Below are 22,719 nucleotides of genomic sequence, written 5' to 3'. Positions count from 1 at the left end.
AGAGCAGATCCATAAATTTCAATGGGTCTCCTCTCAATACGATGAACATCGGCTCTCACCCATATTTATTTATAAATTCAATTAAGGAAAATAAACCTGGCAAGGAGACAGAAGAGGTAACCTGTGGAGAGAAGCTTTGTGAACTCCAACGACCTCGATCCAACTAAAGGCCCTGTGTGGAATGGGGTTGAAACCAATGTTTCCTTGACCTGCTGAGAGTCACAGCAATAGTGTTAGTAGGAAATTCAGAAGTGTCAGTCTCTTCATGGTAGTCACAGCCACAACCTTCAAAGACTAAGCAAGAATAATAACCAAGGATGCATTGCAACCATCAATGCAGATCTCCATGTGTTGCCTTTCACCTGAATCTAATAATTTCCTGTGCCTGTACATGGGGAAATGCTTTGGACTGCTCCAACATCCGTCTTTTCCTTGAAGTTCCATTGTACATAAGAGAACTGAGTTGAAACTGAAGCCCCTTGTGTTTCCAGTGTCCTCAATGCTTAGTGTTGGGAGCATATAGAGGCTGAAAAGCTCCCCTTTCATGCTGACTGAGTGCCTCTAAGCATGCTAGAGACGGGGGCCCTGCTGCGGAAATAGTAATGGGTGCTGGATCCCCCTAGACCACTCTGCCCGACTGGGTTGTGGACCGCCGAGACATCAGATGGTAACGTCTCTGCTTCCTTCCTTCTCCCTTTAGAATTTCATCAACCGGAATTTGGAAGAAAAAGAGGGAGCGATCAACAAGCTGCACGAGGACGGCAATAAGCTACTGGCCCAAAGTCACCCTGGGAAGATCCCCATTGAGGTGAGTTTGGCTGCTGTCATGCGCATGAGATCCTTTCTCCACCCCCAGCTGGTCCCCTATCAGAGTCTCTCTTGGTCCCTGAGAGGTGTCTCCCTGCCACCGCCCTTCTGTGACCTACTGAGCATTACCTGCTATCCTCTTGCTTGCAGGCTCACATCGAGGCAGTCCACGCTGACTGGAAGGAGTACCTCAACTTGCTTATCTGTGAGGAGAGTCACCTCAAGTTCATGGAGGACTATCACCAGGTACCTTTCCACTGAGGACACTTAGAAGGAGGGGCTGTCAGAAAATGCAGCAGTGCATCTTTGCCCTCTAGCAAGATGGCTCCCATTCAGGATCTCAACCAACCAACCAACTTCCTTCAGGATACTGTAAACCCCAATTGGAGTTGGTCATACTCAGAGAAGACCTGCTAGAATCTAAGACTAATTTAGGTCCATTAATTTCAGTGGGCTATACTCAGCTAAGTCTTACTTGGAGTAAACCCATGGAAGGACCTGAGTCAGTCATGCCTGTTAATTTCAGTGGGATTGCGGAGTGGAGCTTGCATTGAATCCAACACAGTGGATCTACTCCAAAGAGAATCCCTAGTATCCCTACTGTTGTGCCCCCTTGTGCTTTACCTGGTACCTGTGAAGACTTCATTTTGAGGGGCCCAGTTGTCTTTTATTTTACCTTTTGGCAGTGGCTGGCTTGAGTGCGGTTGACTTAAATGATTTAGATCAGGAAGGAAAAAAACTCCAATGGGGGGGTAGAGAAGGCTGATTGTGGTAGTCTCCTGAAATTTGCTCATATTTCTAGATGTGACCACTGCTGCTCCAAAAAGGTTGGGCGACACTTCTGTGAACTGTCCCCTTGCTCAGTTTTCTGTTTTTCTTTTCCAGCTGATATTCAACATTCCATGACCCCTGGTGATCACTGGGCATGCTCAGTCCTTGGGTGTTGGGGGGGGTGTTTTTAGAGGAGGGAGGAATTTCCCCCACCTTACTTAAGTTTTTTTTTATAATATTTTTTATTAATTTTAACATATAAATTATAAAATGTACCACAAAACTTATCACTTATACAATCTTTTTAGACTTCCCTCAGCACCTCTGATGATCCACCGCTTTAACCACTTCTTATGCATTTCTTAACTTTATATTGCCTTTACATCTCTTAACAGACCATCCTCCCCCTTGTCCATTTTTACAATATTTCTAATAATACTCCTCACAAAACTTCTTGCAAACCTCACAAAACCTTATTTAAGGTTTTTTTTTAAGGGGGGGGGTATTTCTACAATCCTTGAGATTTCCCCAAACATGCTCCATTGTGTCTCTGCTTCCACCAGCATGGCAGCACTAAGGGAGCGATGAGATGGGTGGCTGTAAATTAGTGGCAGTGTTGGAGGCCCAGAGGCCTGGTTGTCCCATAGAGCAGCTGTGGGCAGATTTCAGCCTTGAAGGATATGCTTTGTTTTCCCCACCCCACAAACCCTGAGATCCACCACCCAGGGCCTGGTGCAAAGGGCACACACTTCTGAGCCCAGGGATTTGTTCTGAGCAAGTGAGTCAGATGTTGTCATTTGCAGGGGAGGACAGCAGGGAGGTGGCTTTCCTGATAATCAAATAGCAAGCTGTCCTGCCAGACAGTTTGTCTAGCACAGCTTCGTGTTAAGCAAGGAGGTACCCACGTTGTGTGCTGCAATGCTTGCTTGTATGGGAAACAGCCGAAGGAGCTGGTGAGAAAACAATCTTGCCCGACCTGTTTTACCCCCCTTCGTCACTCTTTCCTGAACCTCTTTGCTGTCAGGTGTTACTGATCAAGCAGGCATCTGCCTTCTGCAGGTGGCTCAGAAAGGCAGAGGCTCCCAGATTCTGTGCTCCGATTGTCCTTGGGGCAAAAGCAGGCATGTCTCTTTGCTTGGAGATTTCCCTAGTTAGCAGGTAATATTTTGCTGCCCTTCATTTTTCTCTGGTTGACTGTAGTAGGAGTAGTAGTTTTTGACTACTTGAATTTTAGGCAAGAGGCCCACACACAACTGTGTGGGGGGTCCTTTAAAACACCCCTATGCAGGCTCCCACTTTTGTCTTTAGGGTGCGAAAGACTATAGCATAGTGGCAGAGAACTATAGCATAGTGGCAGAGCACCTTCTGCAGGTAGGGCTGGGATAGAACGCTGCCCGAAATCCTGGACAGGTCAGTGTAGACAATACTGAGCTAGATGGACAAAGGTTCGATGTTGTACAAGACAGCTTCCTTTCTCTTATGTTCCTATGTGACCAGATGAAAGGGACAACAGTCTCTTTAATAGTTGCACTGAAGGGGTGATTGGGATACATTGGGATAGATTGGTCCTTTTCACAGAGGTGGGAGAAAAGCTTGTCCTCTTTTGCAGGTTTTCACCCACTTCCTGTTTTTTAAAGTACATAAATCCCCAAACCCTAAAAGAAACAAAGCACAAACAGTGGTGATGCCATTGCTGATGCAGCCTGAACCTACCTGTCCCAAACTCATTTTGTTTGTTGTTTGTAGGCTGACATTCAACATATACATTCAGATCCCAGGGCAGTTTCCAATCATAAAATAAACACCAGACAATCATAAACAATTGAAACAACCCTTCATAAAATGAATATGGGGAGGGTGGGGAAGGGTGGCAGAAGGGATGGGGGAAAATTTAGGTTTGCATTTTAATTCACAGTTCCTGAATACACAAACTGGATTTCCTTCAATGTCGCAGTTCTCTGAATTTTGCAGTGTGGTTCCTACCAACCAGTGTGTTCAAAAATGCATAGATTACAGAAAAGTGTGCTTAAAACTGCACCTGTTAGAGAAAGAACAAATGCAAAAATGCATTATATTGGAGAAATTGCCTTGCAAAAATATGTACATTTGTCAAAATTGTATACGGAAATGTGTTGATTAGGAAAAATTCACACTAAAATGCTCACGTTGTTGTTTTTTTAAAAAAATCACAAATAGCTGCAGAAATCCAGGGAACTAAATTTAAGGTTGGAAAAAAGAGATAGAGGACCAAAATTGATAGATTCAGTCATCCCTGAATCTATTTTGTTTAAGATAGGGCTGGAACCAACTCCCATAAGCCCCAGCTAACATGGCGGATGGTCAGGGAAGACATGAGGTGTAATCCAGCAATATCTGGAGGACCACAGGCTCCCATCCCTGATGTGGAAGAGAGAATAGTATTTCATTTCTCTAGAACCCCCCATGCCAGGGCCTGTAGCTTCTCCTCCTTCTCCTCCACTCTACCAACAAGTGAATTATTGCCTTGCAGGGAGAGGGGGAGGGGAAAGTGTCCACACCCCTTTGTGACAGTCATGTTGTGAGGGTGCAGTACATTGTTTTTCTGTCTCAAAGAGGATCCCTTGACTTTTTTGAGTTGCTTCCCACCCCAAACAGTTCCAAAAAGATGCTAAGGATGCCCAGGACCTTCTCAGGAAAGTGGACACAGACCTGGACCAGAAATACAGCCCGGATTTCAAAGATCGATACCAGATTGAATCTTTGCTGAGGGAGCTGGAGGCAAGTATTGAGTGTGAGAGTTGACTGCAGCTGCACATCACACTGAGCTATGGCCCTGCCCCTCTGCTTTTGGCCAGCACAACTTTGTCCATATCCCATTGTCTGCCTTGATCGTCTCTTCCCTGGTGCATCAGGATTTTGCCTTGTCTTCACCAGGACCAGGAGAAGGCCTTGGACAAGTATGATGATGTGGTGAAGTCCCTGCAGAAGCGCAGCCAGCAGGTGCTCCCTCTGAAGTTCCGCCGGGAGACCCCGCTTAAGCCCATCCCAGTGGAAGCGCTTTGTGACTATGAAAGTGAGCGGGTAAGAAGCAATGTTTCCCCTTCACAGGATGACGCAACGGGCAAAAGATCTGCCTGGTAAATTCAGGTAGGGTAGGGGATATACTTGGGTACACATTTGAATGAGACCACACCTGGCTTGCATTTTCTGAAACAATTACCCAACTGAAATGTCAGTATCCTTTGAAATTCATACTTCTCTGAATTTTGCAATGCGGTTCTCTAAATGTGTGTCTGTTGGGGAAAATCTTCCAGTATGGTATTGAGACTGCTGCTAAAACAGGGGGGGGGGGGCAGAGCTCCATTTTAGCAGCATTTTCAATGGAAATTGTTCAATACTATTGGAGTAAAGTGGACTTTCCTTCCCACTGTCATTCATGGGGGAAACGATCCTTGCTCCAGCAAAGGAACAGCCAAAAGCTCACTTTAAGTTCCTGGTTGTTTATTTGAAGCCACATCAACATCTACCTGAAGTTATAAGTCAGGTGTGGAGCAGGTGGACCTGGCCAAATTAGGAGGTCTGGTGGGCTATATTTGATCTATAGGCTGCAGGTTCCCAACCTTTGAACCAGCCCTTTCATCTGTAGAGCCAAGTTTTGTTTCCTCTGACTGTCAGTGTTTGTCTGGTCTCAGGGAGAGGTCTTTCCAGCCACTGGCTAAAAGACCCCCTTTTAACCAGTGGTACCACGGCAAAGCATGCGCTCCTGGGACTACTGGGGGGTGGGAGAAATGATACGACTGCTTATCCTGAACTCTTTCTACCCCAGTGCCAGATCTCTCGTGGAGCCAGATACACCCTGCACAAGAACAGTGGTGACATCTGGGAAGTTACCGACAGCGCAGGAAATGCAATCAGCGCCCCTGGTGTCTGCTTCATGATCCCCCCGACAGATCCTGAATCACTGGCTCACGCTGACAAGTAAGTGCTCCCTGATCCAGATTGTGTTGACACGAACCAGCCATTTGACAGATTAGGACGAAGTTGCTGTCTATCGTTGGTCTGTTTTGCTTCTGTTTGTTTTGCAGCTTATTGCTGGGTTTTTGTTGTAATGCATTGTTCTTCCTTTCCTCCACATTTTATGCCATGCTTCATGTTTTTAATTATTTTAAGGAGGCTTCTTCTATGTTAAGCAACTCATAAATTGTCTTAATAGTAGCAGTAATGATGCCAGTGCCAAGCAGTCCTTTGATGGTTCAGACAGAGGCCTTCCTTTTGTCTATTTTAAGCATGGAAGTGCTTCGTATTCCCGACTATTTGCGCAACTGGCTCAATCTCTTCTTGTCCCACAGCATCACCGGTCAGTATCAGAGCGTGAAACAGAAGATAGCTGGCACCAAGGGCCTTCTGCAGCAGCGATATGATGGGCTGAAGGCAGACAGCATTGGAGGTAGGTGTCCCACACCATGCCTGGGGGAATGCTTGAGTTCCACATTTAAAATAAAAGGGCCATTAGTTCATCACAAGCAGTGAATGAGTTCAAATTCAGCAGCTATGCATACCATGCACCGAAAAATGCTGCAATTCTGGAAACCTGAATTAGAATTCTGTGATCTATTTACTGTATATTATGCAAATGTATGTGCAGAGATCTCTTTATTAATATGGTTGTGTGGAGGGTCAGAGTTCAGTAGCAGAATCTGTGCTTTCCATGCAGAAGATACATTTTGGTGTGATTCGGGGGAAATGTGAATTCAATATGACTGCATCTTATGCAGGGGTTCAGTTCCAAGGGTTCTGCATATACCCAAAAGTGCTTATGATCAAACCACCCCCACATGACCACCCTTACTTTTCCGGAGCTGGCTTGGTGAGCAGGCCTTGCCCAATAAGCAAGGCAGAGAGTTTAAAAGTGCACATTGTGTGCCTTTAATTGGCACAATTTCAACCAGCTGGCATTCAGCCACATGAGGCTGAAATCGCACAAGTTAAATGTGGGTAAGATGGGATTGTACCGTACCGCTTTGAAATTTGTTAGAAAAGTGACACCATAATATTAGCCTCCTTAGCAGCACAGTTTGTGAGAATGCCCCTTGTTGGGATAGTCTAAGGGCCTTAGCCACTATTTCTCCACTTCTCCCAGCAAATGTACTTGCTGACCAGGGATCCAAACATAAAACCTTCTGCTCCACCTGCTGTTGTTGTTTTTCGCCTCAGATGCAGCATCAGTCCAGGGGCGACAGCTGCTGGCGGGGCTGGAGAAAGTGAACAGTGAGTTGGATAAGCAAGAGAAAGCCATCACTGCAAACCTGCGGCCGCCGCTAGAGCAAAGCCGGGCAGTGCAGGACAGTGCGGAGCGATCCAAGGATCTTAAGGTAAAGTCTCTCTCTCTCCCCCAATGCTATTCTGCAGTGAGTTGATGGAATGGCAATTGGTTGCTCATGCCATTGTAAATCACAGGTAAGGGGGATATCATTGTTGAATGCATATAGAAACCTGCCCTTAAGATAGGAACGTGGCATGGGAGGAAGAGGTGCAGCCTTCATTCCCACAAGATGTAGTGATTGCCACTAACATGGGCAGCTTTTAAAGAGGGTTGGACAAATTCATGGGGGAAGACAAAGCTATGTTCTCCTTCCACGGCTGGAGGGAGGATGACTATGAATACCAGTGAATCGCAAGGGGGGAGGGTGCTATTGCACCCAGGTCCTGCTTGTTGGCTTCCCAAGGACAGCTGGTTGTTCGCGGTGGGAACAGGATGCTGGATCTAAGACTTTATAGAATCTTTCTTCTCAATAGTGATGAAACCCACAGGTGGAGAAAACAGTGAAGCTGCATCTTACATGCATTTGACTTGCGCGATTTCAACCATACATGGCTGAAAGCAGGCTAGTGGAAGAAAGGATCAAAGGCTGTTGGGAAAGGGCTGCTTGGCCTTTGGCTTGTGAAAGATCTTGTAGGAAATCCTCACCACTGCACCAAAATGCTGAAGAGTTTTCATGAGAATTTCTTTTTTAATCTCAAATTACTGCCGAAATGTGAGGAACTGTATTTAAGATTTAAAAAGAGAGAAATTGAGTGCTCAAACTGAGTTCCTCCCATCCCTAATATTGAGCCGGGCAGGATGCTATGAGTTGTGTCCAGAGTTATGGACCCATCTCCCCCCTACTTTACAGCCCAGGAGGATTTTGGCTCAAGAACTCAGCTGCTCCTGGGACAGACAGCAGAGGGGCAGTGCCATGCTCGCCTGCTCATCTGCTGCCCACCTCTCTCCCTTTTGCAGAACATCACCAATGAGGTCCGGCGTATTGAACCCGAGAAAGCACGCAGGATCCAGGAGTGTGAAACCTTCATAGAGTCCGTGCCAGACACAGGAAGTGCCTCCCTGCTAAAGAACAAGGCAGAAGAGACAAACAACAAATACAACCACGTCATCCAACTGCTTGGCGCCGCTCAGGAGAAGTAGGTGTCTGTACAGCTTCTCTGAGTCTGTTTGGAAAGGGAACATGAAATTTCACCACCTGCTCTAGGTCTTTGGGTCCTTTTGGTGGCTTGGCTCACCTGTTTGAGCTCTTGGTAAGCACCTCCATATGGTGCACCTGCTTTTGGAGGATGAGCTGCCACTCAGTAGTAGAACACCTGCTCTGCATGCAACCTGCATAAATCATGAAAAGGAAATTAGCATATTTCTTATTTTGCATAATTTATTCTGGCTTTGCTGGTCATGGGGGACGGCCAGTATGCAGGGCCTGGAAGGAGCCCACCCAACCCATTAAAAATCTTTTTCAGCCATCTCTCTGGCTGCTGAGGCAATATCTGCAATAGCTTACAATGCATTGCAACCATGAACACTAGACAAAAGGCGAGGTTTTCCAGACGCCAACTCCTTTGCCTAATACCACACACTGCAGATATTTTGTGCTCCTGCGAAATCATAGCATCCATCCATGTGCACAGAACCCTGTCTGCTTCTTCTGCCTGAAGGAGTATCCATGTCTGTAAAGCTTTGTTTATTTGAAGTGCTGCTTTTGTCTGTCTTGTACAGAGTGGATGTTGCCAATCGCCTTGAGAAGAGTCTGCAGCAAGGGAGGGATCTGATTTCTGGCTATGAGAACAAGTTGGCCATTGAGGACACTATTCCTGAGGACACAGGTGCCCTGGAGCGCAAGAGAGAAGAGCTGCTGGTGAGTCCTCACTTGCAGTGGGGCTTTCAAAACTAAGGCAGTGCTGCTAAACGGCCCAAATGTATCCAGACAGTCGCCAGTCAGTACGGTTTCTGAGGTCATCCTATTGTCCCATCTCTGGCTGAAGGGACAAGGGAGAGGGGGTCCGCTTCAGCTGTGATAAGAGATGGAGGAGGAATCCACCTGGCTCAGATTCCAAAGTGGATTCACCTGATCCAATCTGGGTGGAATCATGACCTGAACTGGATCACTGGCCCGCTTCAGAATCCACAATCTAGTGGGTTCTAGCCTGCAGGTTTAAAACACAGTCCAAAGTAGGACTTCTAGGGTTGCACACTGCCTCTGTTCCCCTTTCTTTTTTCTTTAAACTAGGGCTGGGGGGCTTACGGGCCTTCAAATGTTGCTAAACTACAGCAAGCTAGGCCAATGGTGAGGGATGATGGGAATTGTAGTTCAACAACATCTGGAGGGCTATAGGTGCCACACATTTGCTTTAAACACTCTAAAACAGCACGATCCAGCCACACACAGGCTGAGTGGCTAGCCCATGGGGTTCCTTGCTATCCTGTACCTTCAGTGAACATAGAGAGAGCCCCCAACCCCAACAGGGCTTGATGAAATTCCATACGGCTGCTGCCAGGGTTACTTAGTCCTGTCCCCACGAAGAACTGGGACTGCCAGGACATAAAATCCATACAATTAAAACCTCTTTGCCTGCTTTTAAATGGGCTCCTAAGACTCCACCCTGCTTTAAACCTGGTGGGTGTTTTTTTACATAGAACTTGGGATGACATCATGTCATTTGCTGGCTCCTGGCAAATTTGTATGATGCTGCTTTCTTGCTTTTTGTCTTATTGTTGAGGCTTGTGTTTTCATTTGTACTGTCACACATTTAAATCTTTGTGAGGCTGTCCTAGAAAGGTAGGGTAAAAATGTTAACATCTTTTAAAACACTTGATTATCCATCCCCCCCCCCAACTTTTCTCCAGGCACTGGGTTCTGAATTGCAAGCCCACCAGCCTTTGCTGAGCGTGGCAGAGCAGGATCTGCAGAAAGCCAAGAAATGCTCCAATGCCCTGGCCAGCCAGTTCCAAGAGCACTGCCCGGACATCGAGCGCCAGGAAGCTGAACTCCATAAGCTCAACCAGCGGTTCGGCAACCTCAACAAGCAAATAGATCACAGGTCAGGCTCTGAGCGAAAGAAAGAGGGGGTGAATGAAGCACTGGCAATAGAAGCAGGAGAAGGAATGTCCAAACCCCTCTTTCCCCAGCCCTGTGTCACCAGGTTATCTTGCAGAGGACGTTTTAGCTGTCTGCGTACTCCCCATCCCTGGAGGCTCTCAAAATGGATGGTGGTTAATACATACAAATGGGAGCTGCAGCCAAGAGCTGCATTAAAGGAAGCAGATAAATGTACTTTTTTTGCTATAAAATGGGAGAGTTCATCCAAATTCATCATATATTTAGCCTAGTTTAGACTAGGGCAGTGGTTCCCAATTAGCTAAGTACTGCAGACCCCCTGTTTGTCAAAAGCCAAGCCACTGACTCCTTTTGAAAATGTTGCTATATCTCTCTGGTAGTTTTTGTTATGTGAACCCTTCAACATGTTCCAGTGCAAGACTGGGGTGCATGACTTCCAGGCCGCAGTCCTGCACAAGTCACATGACCTGTGTGTTTTTGGGTGCCACAGTCTCACACGAGAGCATACCCCCCATGTGATATCCTGGACAGTTGACTGGTGTATATACCATGGACCCCTGTGATCCACGGACCACCAATTGGGAACAATTGGTCTAGGGTGTTACAGTTAATGGCGCTGTGACATTTCTGCTAATGTCCATCCCAAGCAAGTATTGTTCGGCTTCCCTTCACAGATCTCAGATGTTGCAGAAAGCAAAATTGTCCTACTCCAACTATCGCAATGGCTACAACAACCTGAACCAGTTCCTTTGTAACGTGCCCAACTATGAGCCTCAAGAAACCGACAATGTCACTCAAGTGGAAACCAAGCTGAAGAACCAACAGGTAATCATAGAAGAGAATCGTAAGAGTTGGAAGGAGCTTCAGAGTTCATCCAGCTTTCTTGTCTGATTCCCTTGCACCCTGTGATAAGCTGATTATGCAGTAGGACTGTGATCCTAATCTGGCTCTGATCTGGACTGGACCCCAAATGAAATCAGGGGTCTTGCACAGCCCTAATGTTTAATTAGGGTTTTAAATGATGCAGGTAGAGAACATGGTCTGCATCATCTCCTTCCCACACCCTGCTGCTTCCAGCTGCATGCATAATCAGGGTTTTCACAGAGTTTAACAGCCCCAATTAAACTTGTGGAGACTCTCATCTGTGTTGTCTTCTTCTCCCCACCCCCAAACTTGCTGCCCAGCGGCCCATCTGCCTTATGGCAACCCGACTGCTCTGGGAAGACCTGATGAGACCAGAGATAATGGGAGATGTAACCCAGAAACATCTAGTAGGACCACATTAGCTATCCTGATCTAAAAGACGGTATAGCCATTGGCTTCTTGCTGTTTCACGTTTTCTGCTTGATCTGTTTTTGCAGGCCCTGCTGGGGGAAATTGCCAGCAAAGAGCAAGATGTTCAGAAAGTTTCCGCCGAGGCTCAACAGTATCAGCAGGCAGTGAAGGTGAGGATGGCGGGATGGGGGTGGCTCAGAGAAGCAGCAGCCTGTGTGGCTAAAAGGGTTGCTTACAGGAAGAAAACAACCCCATCGCAGAGGAGATGTACTATGGAGCTGTGACGGGTTCTCTGTAAGTAGATTTTCATCTCCCTCCACTCTGCAGGACTACGAACTTGAAGCAGAGAAGCTGAGATCCATCCTTGACCTGGAAAATGGTCGCAATGGCTTCATGAGTAAGAGACCCAGAATCCAGTCTCCAGCTGCTAAAGTGAAAGAAGAGGTACTTGCTGGTATTTGACAAGCCCTCTGCCACAGTCTAAGTGGCTCCTCTAGACAGTATCTCAATATTTTTCATGTTGAAAGTCCATAGCTCAGTGGCCAAGTGTCTGCTTTGCATGCAGAAGCCCCCAGGTTCAATCCCTGATATTGCCTGATAGGGCTAGGAGAGAACCCTGCCTGAAACCCTGGGGCGCCACTGTGAGTCAGCATAGGCAATACTTCACTAGATGTACCTGTGGTCTGGCTCCATACAAAGAAGATTTATGAATGTGCTATGTTCACCCTGAAGGAAACAGCAGTTGGCTCTGTGGCTTGACACCATCTTGGGTCCATTCTTGGATTTGTCTCAACAGTTTGCGTTCTTGCCTCAGCTCTGCCAAACCAGAACCAGTGTCGCTTCCGACAAAGGAAGGATGTCCTGACTCCACTGCATGACTAGGCCTCGATGTCATAAATTTGATGGGGAATGATCAAGGCTGAGAGGCACTAGGTGGAAGACACTGATCTCTCCTGGGTGCCCAGAGGCCTTGTTGGGCGGTGCATCAACCAAAACTTGCTTGACTGCAGAAATACCCCTCTGAATGCTTCCTCCCTTGTCCAAAACCTCATCAATGGCCACAGTTGCCAACTCCCCAGAAGCATGGAAGGAGGTTGTCAGCTTCTTTTATCTAGCCTGAAAATTGGTTCCTGCAGAGCTCAGGTCCTGCTTATGGGCTTCCCATAGGCATCTGGTTTAGCTATTCTAAGAACAGGAATATAAGAGTAGATGGCCCATTGGCCTGATCCAGCATGGCTCTTCTTATGTTCTTAATACCTTTTGTTAACCTCATTTCTTTTTTCCATTCTTAGGAAGCTCTCCTGGCTGCAAAGTTCACGGAGGTGAATGCTGTAAATAAGCAGAGGCTGCAGAACCTGGAGTTTGCCCAGAATCTCTTGAGACAAGTGAGTGTGAGAAGCTTAGGCTTTAATTTGCTTCTCTCTGTTCTACCTACTTAGGCAGAACTCTGGAAAGAGGAAGAAGATGCACATAGGCTGGGGTGCAGACTTAGGCAGAGAAACCTAGCTGGCTGCAAGTTACAGAGCTGTTTTGTGAGAAAACATCCCAACTCTGCATGCCAATTTTTAATGAGAATATGCCCATGCAGATGGCAGGGAAGGATTCCATCATCACTTAACAGAACATGCCAGCGAGGGTTTTGAAAAAGAGGGGGTGGCAGACTAAGGCTGCAATCCTACACACACTTACTGAATATAGTGGGATTTCTAATTACGATTGTAGCTTAAGACTGGCTCTCAGTACCCATCAGCCCCAGCTAATATGGCATGGGAGGGTGGGAGTTGGGACTCCAGCAACATCTCAAGGGCTAGAGGTTCCCCAGCCCTGTACTTGGGAAGCAGCTCCTTCAAAGACAGCCAGACTCAGAAGTAACATGCATAGGATGCTAGCAGCTTTGAAGAGAGTTCCTATCTGGCAACATTTGTCTTTGATTAGAGGGTGGAGGGAATGAAAAATGATGCTCCAGCTATAGCAACTCATCATTTTTTTTTCTTTTTTGGCAGCAGCCAGAGGTCCAGGTGATGCAGGAGTCTGCTCAGACCAACACGTTTGAAAGGCCGCTTGAGGAAGTCTGGAAGTTAAGGAAGGAGCTGGACGATGAGAGCCAGCGCCGACAGCAGCTGGAGGCAGAGATCAAGGTCATCCAGGAGAACATCCTCCTCCTGCAGAACCAGAAGCCACAGGAGACCGTGGTCAAGAAGGAAGTGTTGAAGAAAGTGCCTGACCCAGCACTCGATGAGAGTTTTCACAAGATGCAACAGAACCTGGCAGAAGAACAACGCAAGAACCAAAACTTGCATGATGAACTGGAGGTCCTGAAACTCAAGCTGCGAACCCTGGAGCATGAGAGGAGGGAAGGTGGGCAGGAGTATGTGGTCAAGGAAGTCCTCCGTATTGAGCCGGATAAGGCACAGGCAGAGGAAATCCTGAAGTTGAAAGAAGAGCTGGAGGATCTCAAGAGGCAGGAAGGGAACCGTCAGAATGAGATGGCTCTCCTGCGCCACCAGGTGGATGCTCTTTCCAATGAAAAGAACAAGGAGCAGGAGAAAGTGATGGAAAAAGAAGTAGTGAAGCTGCAGAACGACCCCCAGCTGGAGACAGAGTATCAGCAGCTGCAGGAGAACAAACACAGGGAGAGTACACTGCGGAAGCAGCAAGAGGAAGAGCTTCGCTTCTTGCAAGACAAACTGAAGCGGCTGGAGAAAGAGCGGGCGATGGCCGAGGGCAAGATCACTGTCAAGGAGGTGCTGAAAGTGGAGAAGGACCTAGCAACAGAAAGGGAAGTGAGCGAGCTGCGACGGCAGTATGAAGACGAGAAGGCCAAAGGCCGCTCCAATGAAAGGGAGAAAGCAGAGCTACTCAGGCAAATCCAGGCTCTGGAAGAGGAGAATGCCAAAGTGATTGTCCAGGAGAAAGTCCGGGAGATTGTCCGTCCAGACCCCAAGGCTGAAAACGAAGTGGCTAACCTTCGCCTAGAACTGGTGGAGCAGGAAAGGAGATACCGGGGTGGGGAAGAGCAGCTGAAAACTTGTCAGAATGAGCTGGCTGCCCTGAAGAAAAGAGGGCCCCTGGTGGAAGTGCAAGAGGTTATCAAGGAGGTTATAAAATACAAGGCTGACCCAGAGACTGAGATGGAGCTTCAGTCTCTCAGGGACGAGATTGTGGACCGGACCAGAGCAATTGAGAGGGCGGATCTTGAGATCTATCAGCTGAAGCAAGAAATTCAGACCCTGAAAGATGCCAAGCCTCAAGTCCAGACGAAGGAAGTAGTGCAGGAGGTGCTGCAGTACCGGGAAGACCCCCAAACCAGAGAAGAAGTGGAGTCCCTGAGAGCTCAGCTGGCTGAAGAGCAGAAGAAGCACCTGGACCTGGAAAGGGAGAGGAAGTTGCAGGATGAGAAGATCAGACAGAAGGAGGAGGAACTCTCTCAAGTGAGGGAGAAGGTGGTGCAGCAGGAAGTGGTAAAACTGGAGCAGGACCCTGCTTTGAAAGCAGAGGTCAGCTCCTTCTCACAGAGCATAGAGAATGAGCTGCAGCAGATTGACTCACTCCGAAACGAAATGCGCAAGCTGCAGCGGAGGAGGTCGGAGCTGGAGCGCCAGCTGGATGAGCTGGAGAAAGAGAGGCAGGCACGGCGGGAGGCAGAGCTGGAGGTGCAGAGGCTGAAGATCAGGCTGAGCGAGCTGGAGGAGCAGGTGAAGGAGACAACAGAGAGAGTCACCGTGAAACAGAAGGTGATCCTCCAACAAGATCCGCAGCAGGAGAAAGAGCATGCTCTGCTTAAGCTGGAGCTGGAGGAAGAAAAACATAGGAGGCAAGTCCTGCAGGCCGAGTTGGAAGCCCTGCAGAAGAAACTGCAGGCACTGGAAAAGATGGAAGTCAAGGAGAAAGTAGTCTTCTCTGAGAGCATCCAAGTGGAGAAAGGAGACACTGAATACGAGATTCAGAAGCTGAAGAACAACCTGGAGGAGGAAAGCCGGCGGAAGATGGAACTAGACACGGACATCAACAGGCTAGAGGCCAAGTTGTCAGAAGTGGAATTCAACAACTCCAAGTCTTCCAAGGAGCTGGACTTTTTGAGGGAGGAAAACCACAAGCTGCATCTGGAAAAGCAGAACCTTTTGTTGGAGATGCGGAGGTTGCAATCGGAGATTGAACTCACAGTAACAGAAACCCGGGATTTAAGAAACATGTCACAGGTGGACAGCGGCGTGAACCTAGACTCCCGGTTCCAGGCTTTGGAGAGAGAGCTGGATGATCTGAAGAGGTTATCTCAAGACAAAGACAACGAGATTGAACAGCTTCAAAACCGTCTTCAGACAGTAGCTATCAAGAGGGAGCAGAGAGAAAATCACTTGAGACGTTCCATTGTGGTCATTGATCCAGACACTGGGAAAGAGATGTCACCAGAAGAAGCTCACAGGTTCGGGCTTATTGAGTGGAGCTTGTATGTCAAATTGAAGAGCCAAGAATGCGACTGGGAAGAGATCACAATGAAAGGGCCAAGTGGCGAATCTTCAGTAATCCTTGACAGGAAGTCAGGGAAGAAGTTCTCAATTGAAGATGCCTTGAAGAATGGAAGGTTAACCATGGCTCAGTACGACAGTTACCTCAACAAGGAGTTGTCCATCCAGGAGCTGGCTGTCTTGGTGTCTGGACAGAAATAGCTGCTTCAAGAGAGATGTTTTTTTTTAAAAAAAAAAGAACTATTCTTAAGCAGCTGGTCTAGAGCTGTACCGAATGTTACAAACTTGGACATCTACTACCTGTTGCTTCCAATAGGTGTATATTCCCCAAACCTAGTGCCTGCTCTCCAACGTTAGGGTGCTTTTAAGCTGCACTTACTTGCTTTTATCAAAAATATTTATGACTTGCCACCCCAGGCCAATGCTCCAATTTGCCAAAGTTGCATGTTACTTTTGTCCCCGCCAGTCAGTGGCCCTCTGTGCACTGGGGTGGCAGGGAGTGGGTAGAAATCAAATGATTACCCAATGCTATTTTTGAATGAGAGCTCTCCAGCTTGGCTTTCCAAGCTCATGTGGTCTCTACCAACACATTCCCTTAGTGAAGTAGTTAAGAGTGATAGCTGAACACTTGTGAAATCCCACCTGAATCTCAACTTAATCTTGAACTCATTTGGTGAGCCATTTCCCCCCTAAGCCCCTTCACCCAGGAGTAGCAAATCTAGTGCACTTCAGATGTTGTTGAACTCCCAACTCCCCACCAGCATGGCCAATAGCCAGCGATAATGGGAGCTGTAGTTCAACAACTTCAGGAAGGCATCAACATTGACTAACCCTCATCTCTGCAATGTGTGGAGAAACACTAGCATTATCTTACAGGGCTGTTGTAAGGACAGCTGAGTTTATGTGAAACTCTCTGAGCACTCTAAAGTACTATATGCATATATTGTTACCGCAGGAACTGGTTTTCACTCCTGGATGTTATTTAAAGACAATACTAATAAAGCCAAAGGAAGAATAAACTCACCAGTGGAGACCCAGTAACCAGCTACTGCGAAGAATAGCAGTCTAAAGGCAGATGCTGTTCAATGCTATGCTGTCATTGAATACGTTTGTAGAAGCTTCAGCATAAGATGACACTTAAGCACAGTGCAACTCCTTTCTACATAATAAACTGTCAGACTCTAGTACGTAGTCCAAGATAGTGATTATCATTGTGTAACTGAGACAGTAAACGATATGTGTGTGTATGTTTAGAGTGACCTGCTTATCTTTCAAGTCATACTTGTGTAGGGAAGCTCCAGTCCTTAAAAAGGAAAGGAGGTTAAATAGAGGATGCTGCAGTTAACAATCCCCAAAAGTGCCTCTCATTCCATTGTCACGGTTAGAATGGAACACTGGGTACTTATGATATTTGTGCTGGTGTTTGCTTAGTTGTTATTTGACTGTATGAATTCTCAAAGTATGCATTGTAGAAGGGAATGGGAAATTTTATTTATGCACCCAAATAAATGAAAAAATACTCTGCAGCAATCTAACCTGATGATTTCCTCCCATTTAATATTTGCCATTTCATTTGTTCACATAAAAGATACGATACGCAGGGCGTCTCACTGCATCTGGTATGTGCACCACTGCTTGTAAAAGGACATATAAAGTGGAGAACGTTGGCATTTTCACAGTTTGTATAGACAGGCTGTGTTACACAAATCCAAGCAGGTGCAGAAAAAGGATGGAGACTGTCATCTCAGCTGCTAGTTTTTCTGAGGTCATGGGCCTAGTGCAATCTCCAGGCTCAGTAGAACTGCCAGGATCCAAGGGCCTGACTAGCTCACAGTCCCTCTACCTGACAACAGAAACAAAATAAAATTGTGCACAATGTACACAGGCTGCAGAATTTAAAATAATTCAATACAAGCAGCCCCACACATAAATACCAAGACGGCTGGCAGTATGGTTTGGGGACGAGAGACAGGATTTTCTTAAGCCTTCGGAAAGCTTAAAAAACAAAACAGCCATGCTGCATTCCCAACACAGCTCAAAGGAAGCAGCCTTGTAACAGGTCAAACTATTTGCTCATCTACTCTAACTGGCAGAGTCTCAGGTATGGGAACATGAGAAGCTGTCTTATGGTGAGACAGACTACTGGACCTATCTGTCTCAGGATTATTGGTACTTACTAGCAGCAGATTTTCAGGGTTCCAGACAAGAGTCTTTTCCCCACCCTGCTTGGAGATGCCAAGAATTGACCCACAGACTTTCTGCATGCAAAGCGGCTGCTCTGCCACTGAGTTATGGTCACCTCTTTGCCTTTTCTTTGAAAATAAAGAGAATGAAAACAGCAATTTGGAAACTGGAAAACAATTTTATTCAGCTGCTGTATACAAGATTAGCCATTTTAAACGTCTCCTCCATCTTCCTCATTACCTAGAAAGGCCCCTGCCCCCACCCACCCACCCACAACACACACAAAAATAAATTGCAGCTCTTCCCACACTCAAAGAAGCTGCTTTTCTAAGTTTTTAAGTGCCATCTGGTGGTGCACATGCCCACCATAAACAAAAATCTCCCAAAAGGGTCAAAGCCAAGGCAGAGAGAGAGAGAGAGAGAGAGAGAGAGAGACCCCAGTGCTCTTGTTCTTGTCCCAACCAAACGCTGATAGACCCTGCCCTGCCATGGCTCTGTTTGATTAAGTTCTCTCACTGTTCAATGCAAAAGAAAAGGCGGGGAAGGAGGAGGGGGAAGAAATAACATTTCCCTGAGGCAAGAGGCTTCATGAGATTTCTTTCTAAAACAAGAAGTTTCTGCTCCAGCCACTGCAAATGCACAGGTAGCTTTTGACAACAGAAGCTTTCAAGGGAGAGCAACAAGAGGGGAATTGCAAGTAGCTCAAGAAGGCCTCAATCCTGTCGAAATGATAAAACAGTTCTCACAAGAGGTAATTAGCACCCAGCAGGATTGAGGCCTGACCAGAAAAAGCAAAAACAAAAAACACGCCCATCTATTACAAATGTCTGTGCTTCAAAACTGGCAACCTTAACATTTGGTCTTTGGCTCTTTTACTACAACCTAGAGTTTTTATTATTCTTACTTTCTCATGGAAATAATGGAAATATTTTCATAAATAAGCTTGACATAATCCAATTCATTTTGTTGGGGAGATGTACAAATTAATTAGGGTTTATGTCCGTATTTACTTGGACTTCAAAACAGGCATGTTGAAGGAATGAAGTTGGCTCCAAATTTGGTCATAATCCAAGCAGAACTCATTGTGATTTATTTTCTTTCTCTTTTTTTAAAAACAATGGGGCTCACACCACTTAGAGGATCAAGAGCTTTCTGATACCAAGGAAGAACCATCCAATGTAGGGCTCTGAAGGGAAGGGAGTACCCTGAGGAGCCATGTGGTTTATTATGAACAGTTTTTGTTTGCAAGCCACTGGACCGAACCTGGTCTATGGCCTTCCAGGAACAGAAGAGGCTGCAATCCAAAGGGATTGCCATATGTGCCCCTCTTTGTGGCAATGTGTTTCATAACCTCTTTTCTCCCCAGGGCAAGCAGCATACTGGGACAAAAAGGTCAAGTGAAGAGGGGGAAGGTTTAGTTAGTCCTTCAGCCCCCACCCCTTCCTGGTTCTCTTACACAAATTACCCACTGACCAACTGAGCTGTCAGTCACCTCCTCAAAGCAAGGTATTTATGACAGCTCTGATGCACAACCACTTTCACTTTCCAGCAAAGAGCACTGGTGGGGTTGGCGCTGGCCCTGATGAGCCTACACTACTCCCCAGACCTCCACAAAAGAGCTTAGCCACCAAGATTCTTAGCAAAGCCTGAGCAAGCTCTTAAATGAAGAGGGTCAAGCCCAATTTCCAGTGATTGCACAGGAAAGGTTCTCAGAGGGAACTGCCCTGTCACCAGAATACAATGGTTCCATTATCATGCTGGTGCTAGAACAGCATCTCCAAATAGTCCACAAATGGTCCACAACCCAGCAGTCCTACAGAGGGCCAGCTCCACACACCCATGTCTCTGTGCACCGGTATGCAGAACTCTTTCCTCCAGTAGAGCAAAAGTAGAGTTCTAGATCTCACCTTGCTTGCAGAACACCTGCTGAAATCTGAGCCCGGGGAAAACAGCTTTAGGGCAGGGATGGTGTATCTGTGGCCCTCCCACTCCCATCAGCCCCAACCAGGGTAGCCAATGGTCATGAACGATGGGTTTGCAGTCCATCATCTTCAGGTAGACTACAGGTTCCCCATCCCTGCTTTTGGGGAAACTCAGGTCCACATACTCCACACCTACTGATCAATATCTATTTTGTACTCTGCTTGGCACTAGGCAACTCCACAAGGTCAAGTCCAGAAAGCAGTGTATAACTCCAGAAAAAAAAGCTCTTATCAAATAAAGCCCAACACGTCTTAAATACAGCTAAGAATTTTTGAGGGGGGGAAACAACAACAAAAGAGAGAGCCCACACAAAAAGAGCTTGAAATGTTTTGCACTCTTGCTCCACCATAAAAGGCACTGGAATTACGGCTTTGCTATACACAATGACATGCTGGGAAAGAAAGGGGACTTGTCCAATCCTATGCATTCAGTGGTAATGACAGGGCAGGGAAGAGGGCAGGATTGACCATACCAGAAAATAAAAGGCAGAGAAGCAACACAAAAAGATCAGAATGCCAATGTTCATGAATGCATCTCAAGGCCTCACAAGTCTCTGTCCTTCTGAGAAGACCAATGAGCTGATTGACTTTACAAAAGATGCCACAGAGGAAGGTGGGTCTTCTTGGTTGACGTCAGCATAGCTTTATTACAGGTACCATAAAGGGGGGGGGGGGAACCACTTGTGACTGTCACTCTTTGATTAGCTTAAGCCAGCCAAGTAAACCCAAAGCAGGAATGTTCAAACACCTTCACATAGTCCACTGGAAAATCAAGGAGTGAGAAACAACTGGATTCAGAGGTATGTGACAAGAAGGGCTTGGGTGTCGTGCTCAGCTTCTAGAGCCCTGCCTGCATCTCTCCCTCCCACTCAGGTGCCTGAAGTATGTGAAGCCAGGGCAGCTGCCAGAACGGCACCAGTTAAGTGCTTCCTTTCTTAGTGCGAGGCACAGATCCCTGTGGAAAGGGACTGGTCCAAACAGGGAAGGAACCTCCAGATCAACTCCATTCAAAAAGGAACAGGGGGTGGGGAGAAAGGGCACCTTGCGTCCATGGCTTCATTCTGCAAGTCCCTATCAGGGCTTGTCATGTCCTCAACTTTCGAACTGTCACAATTTCCGTGGCTGTACACTGGACCCTTTACCATGCAGCTGAGATGTATCTGAAAGAGATGCAAAAGAAGAACTATTACTGTCCCCGCCCCAGCAGTGGAAGCTCCAAACATTTAGTTTACCAAATGATTAGCAAGTGTTACTAGCCATAAGCTACTAAAGAGTTTAATTAATAGAGACATTGACAGACAGGAAGGGATGATCACTGCAGTCTGAAAAAAACCTGTGACTGAAAAACTGAAGTTCTGTAAACAGAATTGGATCCTCAAATGATTACAGCTTGGGCCTTGCTGTCCTTTGTACTGCATCATGGGACAGTAAGGCTTTCTCAAGCATTTGGCAGGGACCAAAGAAGAGGAAGACGGATATCAGGGAAGAAGGAAAACACGGTACCCATGTTCCCATGCTCTAATGAATGTGCACAACAAAGGTTTAGGTTCCCCTAGCTAAGTTCTCTCTCATCCTTGGTCTTGCGGGCAGGCAAAAACACACCCAAGACTCTTCTTGATATCACGTATGGTTGGTGAGTAAGCCTGGTTCACAATAGTGCATCACTGGTGTAATCTAGTACTGATGAGTTATGGATGATTTGTCTTAAACATGCAGCAAAATGTGGTGACAAAATCTGTAGAGTTCCAGGATGGTACAATGCACTGTACTCCTTATACAGGTGAATGAATGGCATACTGTGCTAAGTAAAAGCAAACCCTTTCACACAACAGGGAGGCTACAACCCCTCTTCAATAAATGCTTTAAAAAATAAAATTTAAATGTGCCAAGCACTAACAGTCCATTCTATGACCATGTTGCACTATAGGTGTAGGACTAAGACAAAAGCAGAGCAGCGGAGGCAAAAAGAGAGAGTTCTCCCCGTGGCAGCTCCTTTGCAGGTTGCTATTTGGCACAGCACTCTGTGTGATGCACACTTGCAAAGTTCCGCCTGTAGACCTCAAGCAAGACAGCAAAACCCATCCTCTGGAGGAGGGATGGAGGTTGCTGGACTCAAATTTTCATCAACCCCAGCTAGCAAGGCTCATAGTCAGGGATGGTGGGAGTTAGGGTCCTGGAACATCTAGGGGGCCACAGTTCACCTACCCCGGCTCTGGAACATATTCCAAAGAATGTTTCCTCAAGGTCAGCTTACAAAGCTTCAGCTATCTACCCACCCAATCGCATCCAGGAGACCTCAAAAGCTCCTGCACCAATACATGCTATTCCCCTGGCCACTGGAAAGCAATGAGGTGGATTTCCTTTGGGAAAGGGTTCCTGAATGTGGGTCTTCAAAGAGAGGAATATTTTTACTCCGAGTAAAAAACAACAAAGTAGCAACCCTGCTACTTGAGGAAGTTCCTCAAGGCCTGGCTAAGGATTTGCTGAAATTCAGCCACCCCGAGTGTTTTGAGCTTTTGAAGAAAAGCTAATAATAACTGCACTCTGTGCTGTTATCTGAAGTATTGTTACTATGCAGTGAAGTGTTTCTAAGCAATGTAAATGCTATTTTTACACTCTGAGCATGTCAGATACCCAAGGCAGTGAATGAAGGGTTGGAGCTCATTAGCAGGGTATCTGCTTTGCATGCAGAAAGTTCCAGCCTCAATCACCAACTTCTCCTGAAACTTTGAAGAGCCTCTGCCCGCCAGTGTAGACCAATGGTCTGACTGTGAACGAAGGCAGCTTCCTATGTTCTCCACAAGATCCAAATCAATTAAAACATCGCAATTTAAAATTACGTTTAGGATACACAACACAGCAGCACAACCCCCC

At 46.6% G+C, this 22,719-nt stretch overlaps 2 protein-coding genes across 6 annotated transcripts in view; one reads left to right on the top strand and one right to left on the bottom strand.

Annotated features, from left to right (window-relative positions):
- The window catches only part of PPL (periplakin), a 51,025-nt gene extending 33,811 nt beyond the window's left edge, over window positions 1–17,214 (top strand). Inside the window, exons 8-22 of one of the 2 annotated variants that reach the window (XM_080981909.1) lie at window positions 701–808; window positions 958–1,053; window positions 4,213–4,335; window positions 4,492–4,638; window positions 5,384–5,535; window positions 5,907–6,004; window positions 6,772–6,929; window positions 7,838–8,016; window positions 8,600–8,738; window positions 9,728–9,921; window positions 10,613–10,763; window positions 11,300–11,383; window positions 11,541–11,657; window positions 12,506–12,598; window positions 13,220–17,214. In XM_080981909.1, the coding sequence (XP_080838035.1) occupies window positions 701–808; window positions 958–1,053; window positions 4,213–4,335; window positions 4,492–4,638; window positions 5,384–5,535; window positions 5,907–6,004; window positions 6,772–6,929; window positions 7,838–8,016; window positions 8,600–8,738; window positions 9,728–9,921; window positions 10,613–10,763; window positions 11,300–11,383; window positions 11,541–11,657; window positions 12,506–12,598; window positions 13,220–15,880 (4,500 nt within the window). In that variant the 3' untranslated portion in view covers window positions 15,881–17,214. Of the gene's footprint in view, window positions 1–700; window positions 809–957; window positions 1,054–4,212; window positions 4,336–4,491; window positions 4,639–5,383; window positions 5,536–5,906; window positions 6,005–6,771; window positions 6,930–7,837; window positions 8,017–8,599; window positions 8,739–9,727; window positions 9,922–10,612; window positions 10,764–11,299; window positions 11,384–11,540; window positions 11,658–12,505; window positions 12,599–13,216 lie in introns of both variants that reach the window. The other variant, XM_080981908.1, reaches the window with a different exon arrangement.
- Window positions 15,911–22,719, bottom strand: part of UBN1 (ubinuclein 1) — a 32,599-nt gene continuing 25,790 nt past the window's right edge. For all 4 annotated transcript variants that reach the window (XM_080981933.1, XM_080981936.1, XM_080981934.1 and 1 more), the window contains one exon: window positions 15,911–21,005. In XM_080981933.1, the coding sequence (XP_080838059.1) occupies window positions 20,953–21,005 (53 nt within the window). In that variant the 3' untranslated portion in view covers window positions 15,911–20,952. The remainder of the gene's footprint in view (window positions 21,006–22,719) is intronic.

This window comes from Podarcis pityusensis (genome assembly GCF_964106645.2).
Source record: "Podarcis pityusensis genome assembly, chromosome: 14".
Classification (NCBI taxonomy): domain Eukaryota; kingdom Metazoa; phylum Chordata; class Lepidosauria; order Squamata; family Lacertidae; genus Podarcis; species Podarcis pityusensis.
This window is presented reverse-complemented; position numbering and strand designations above follow the sequence as displayed.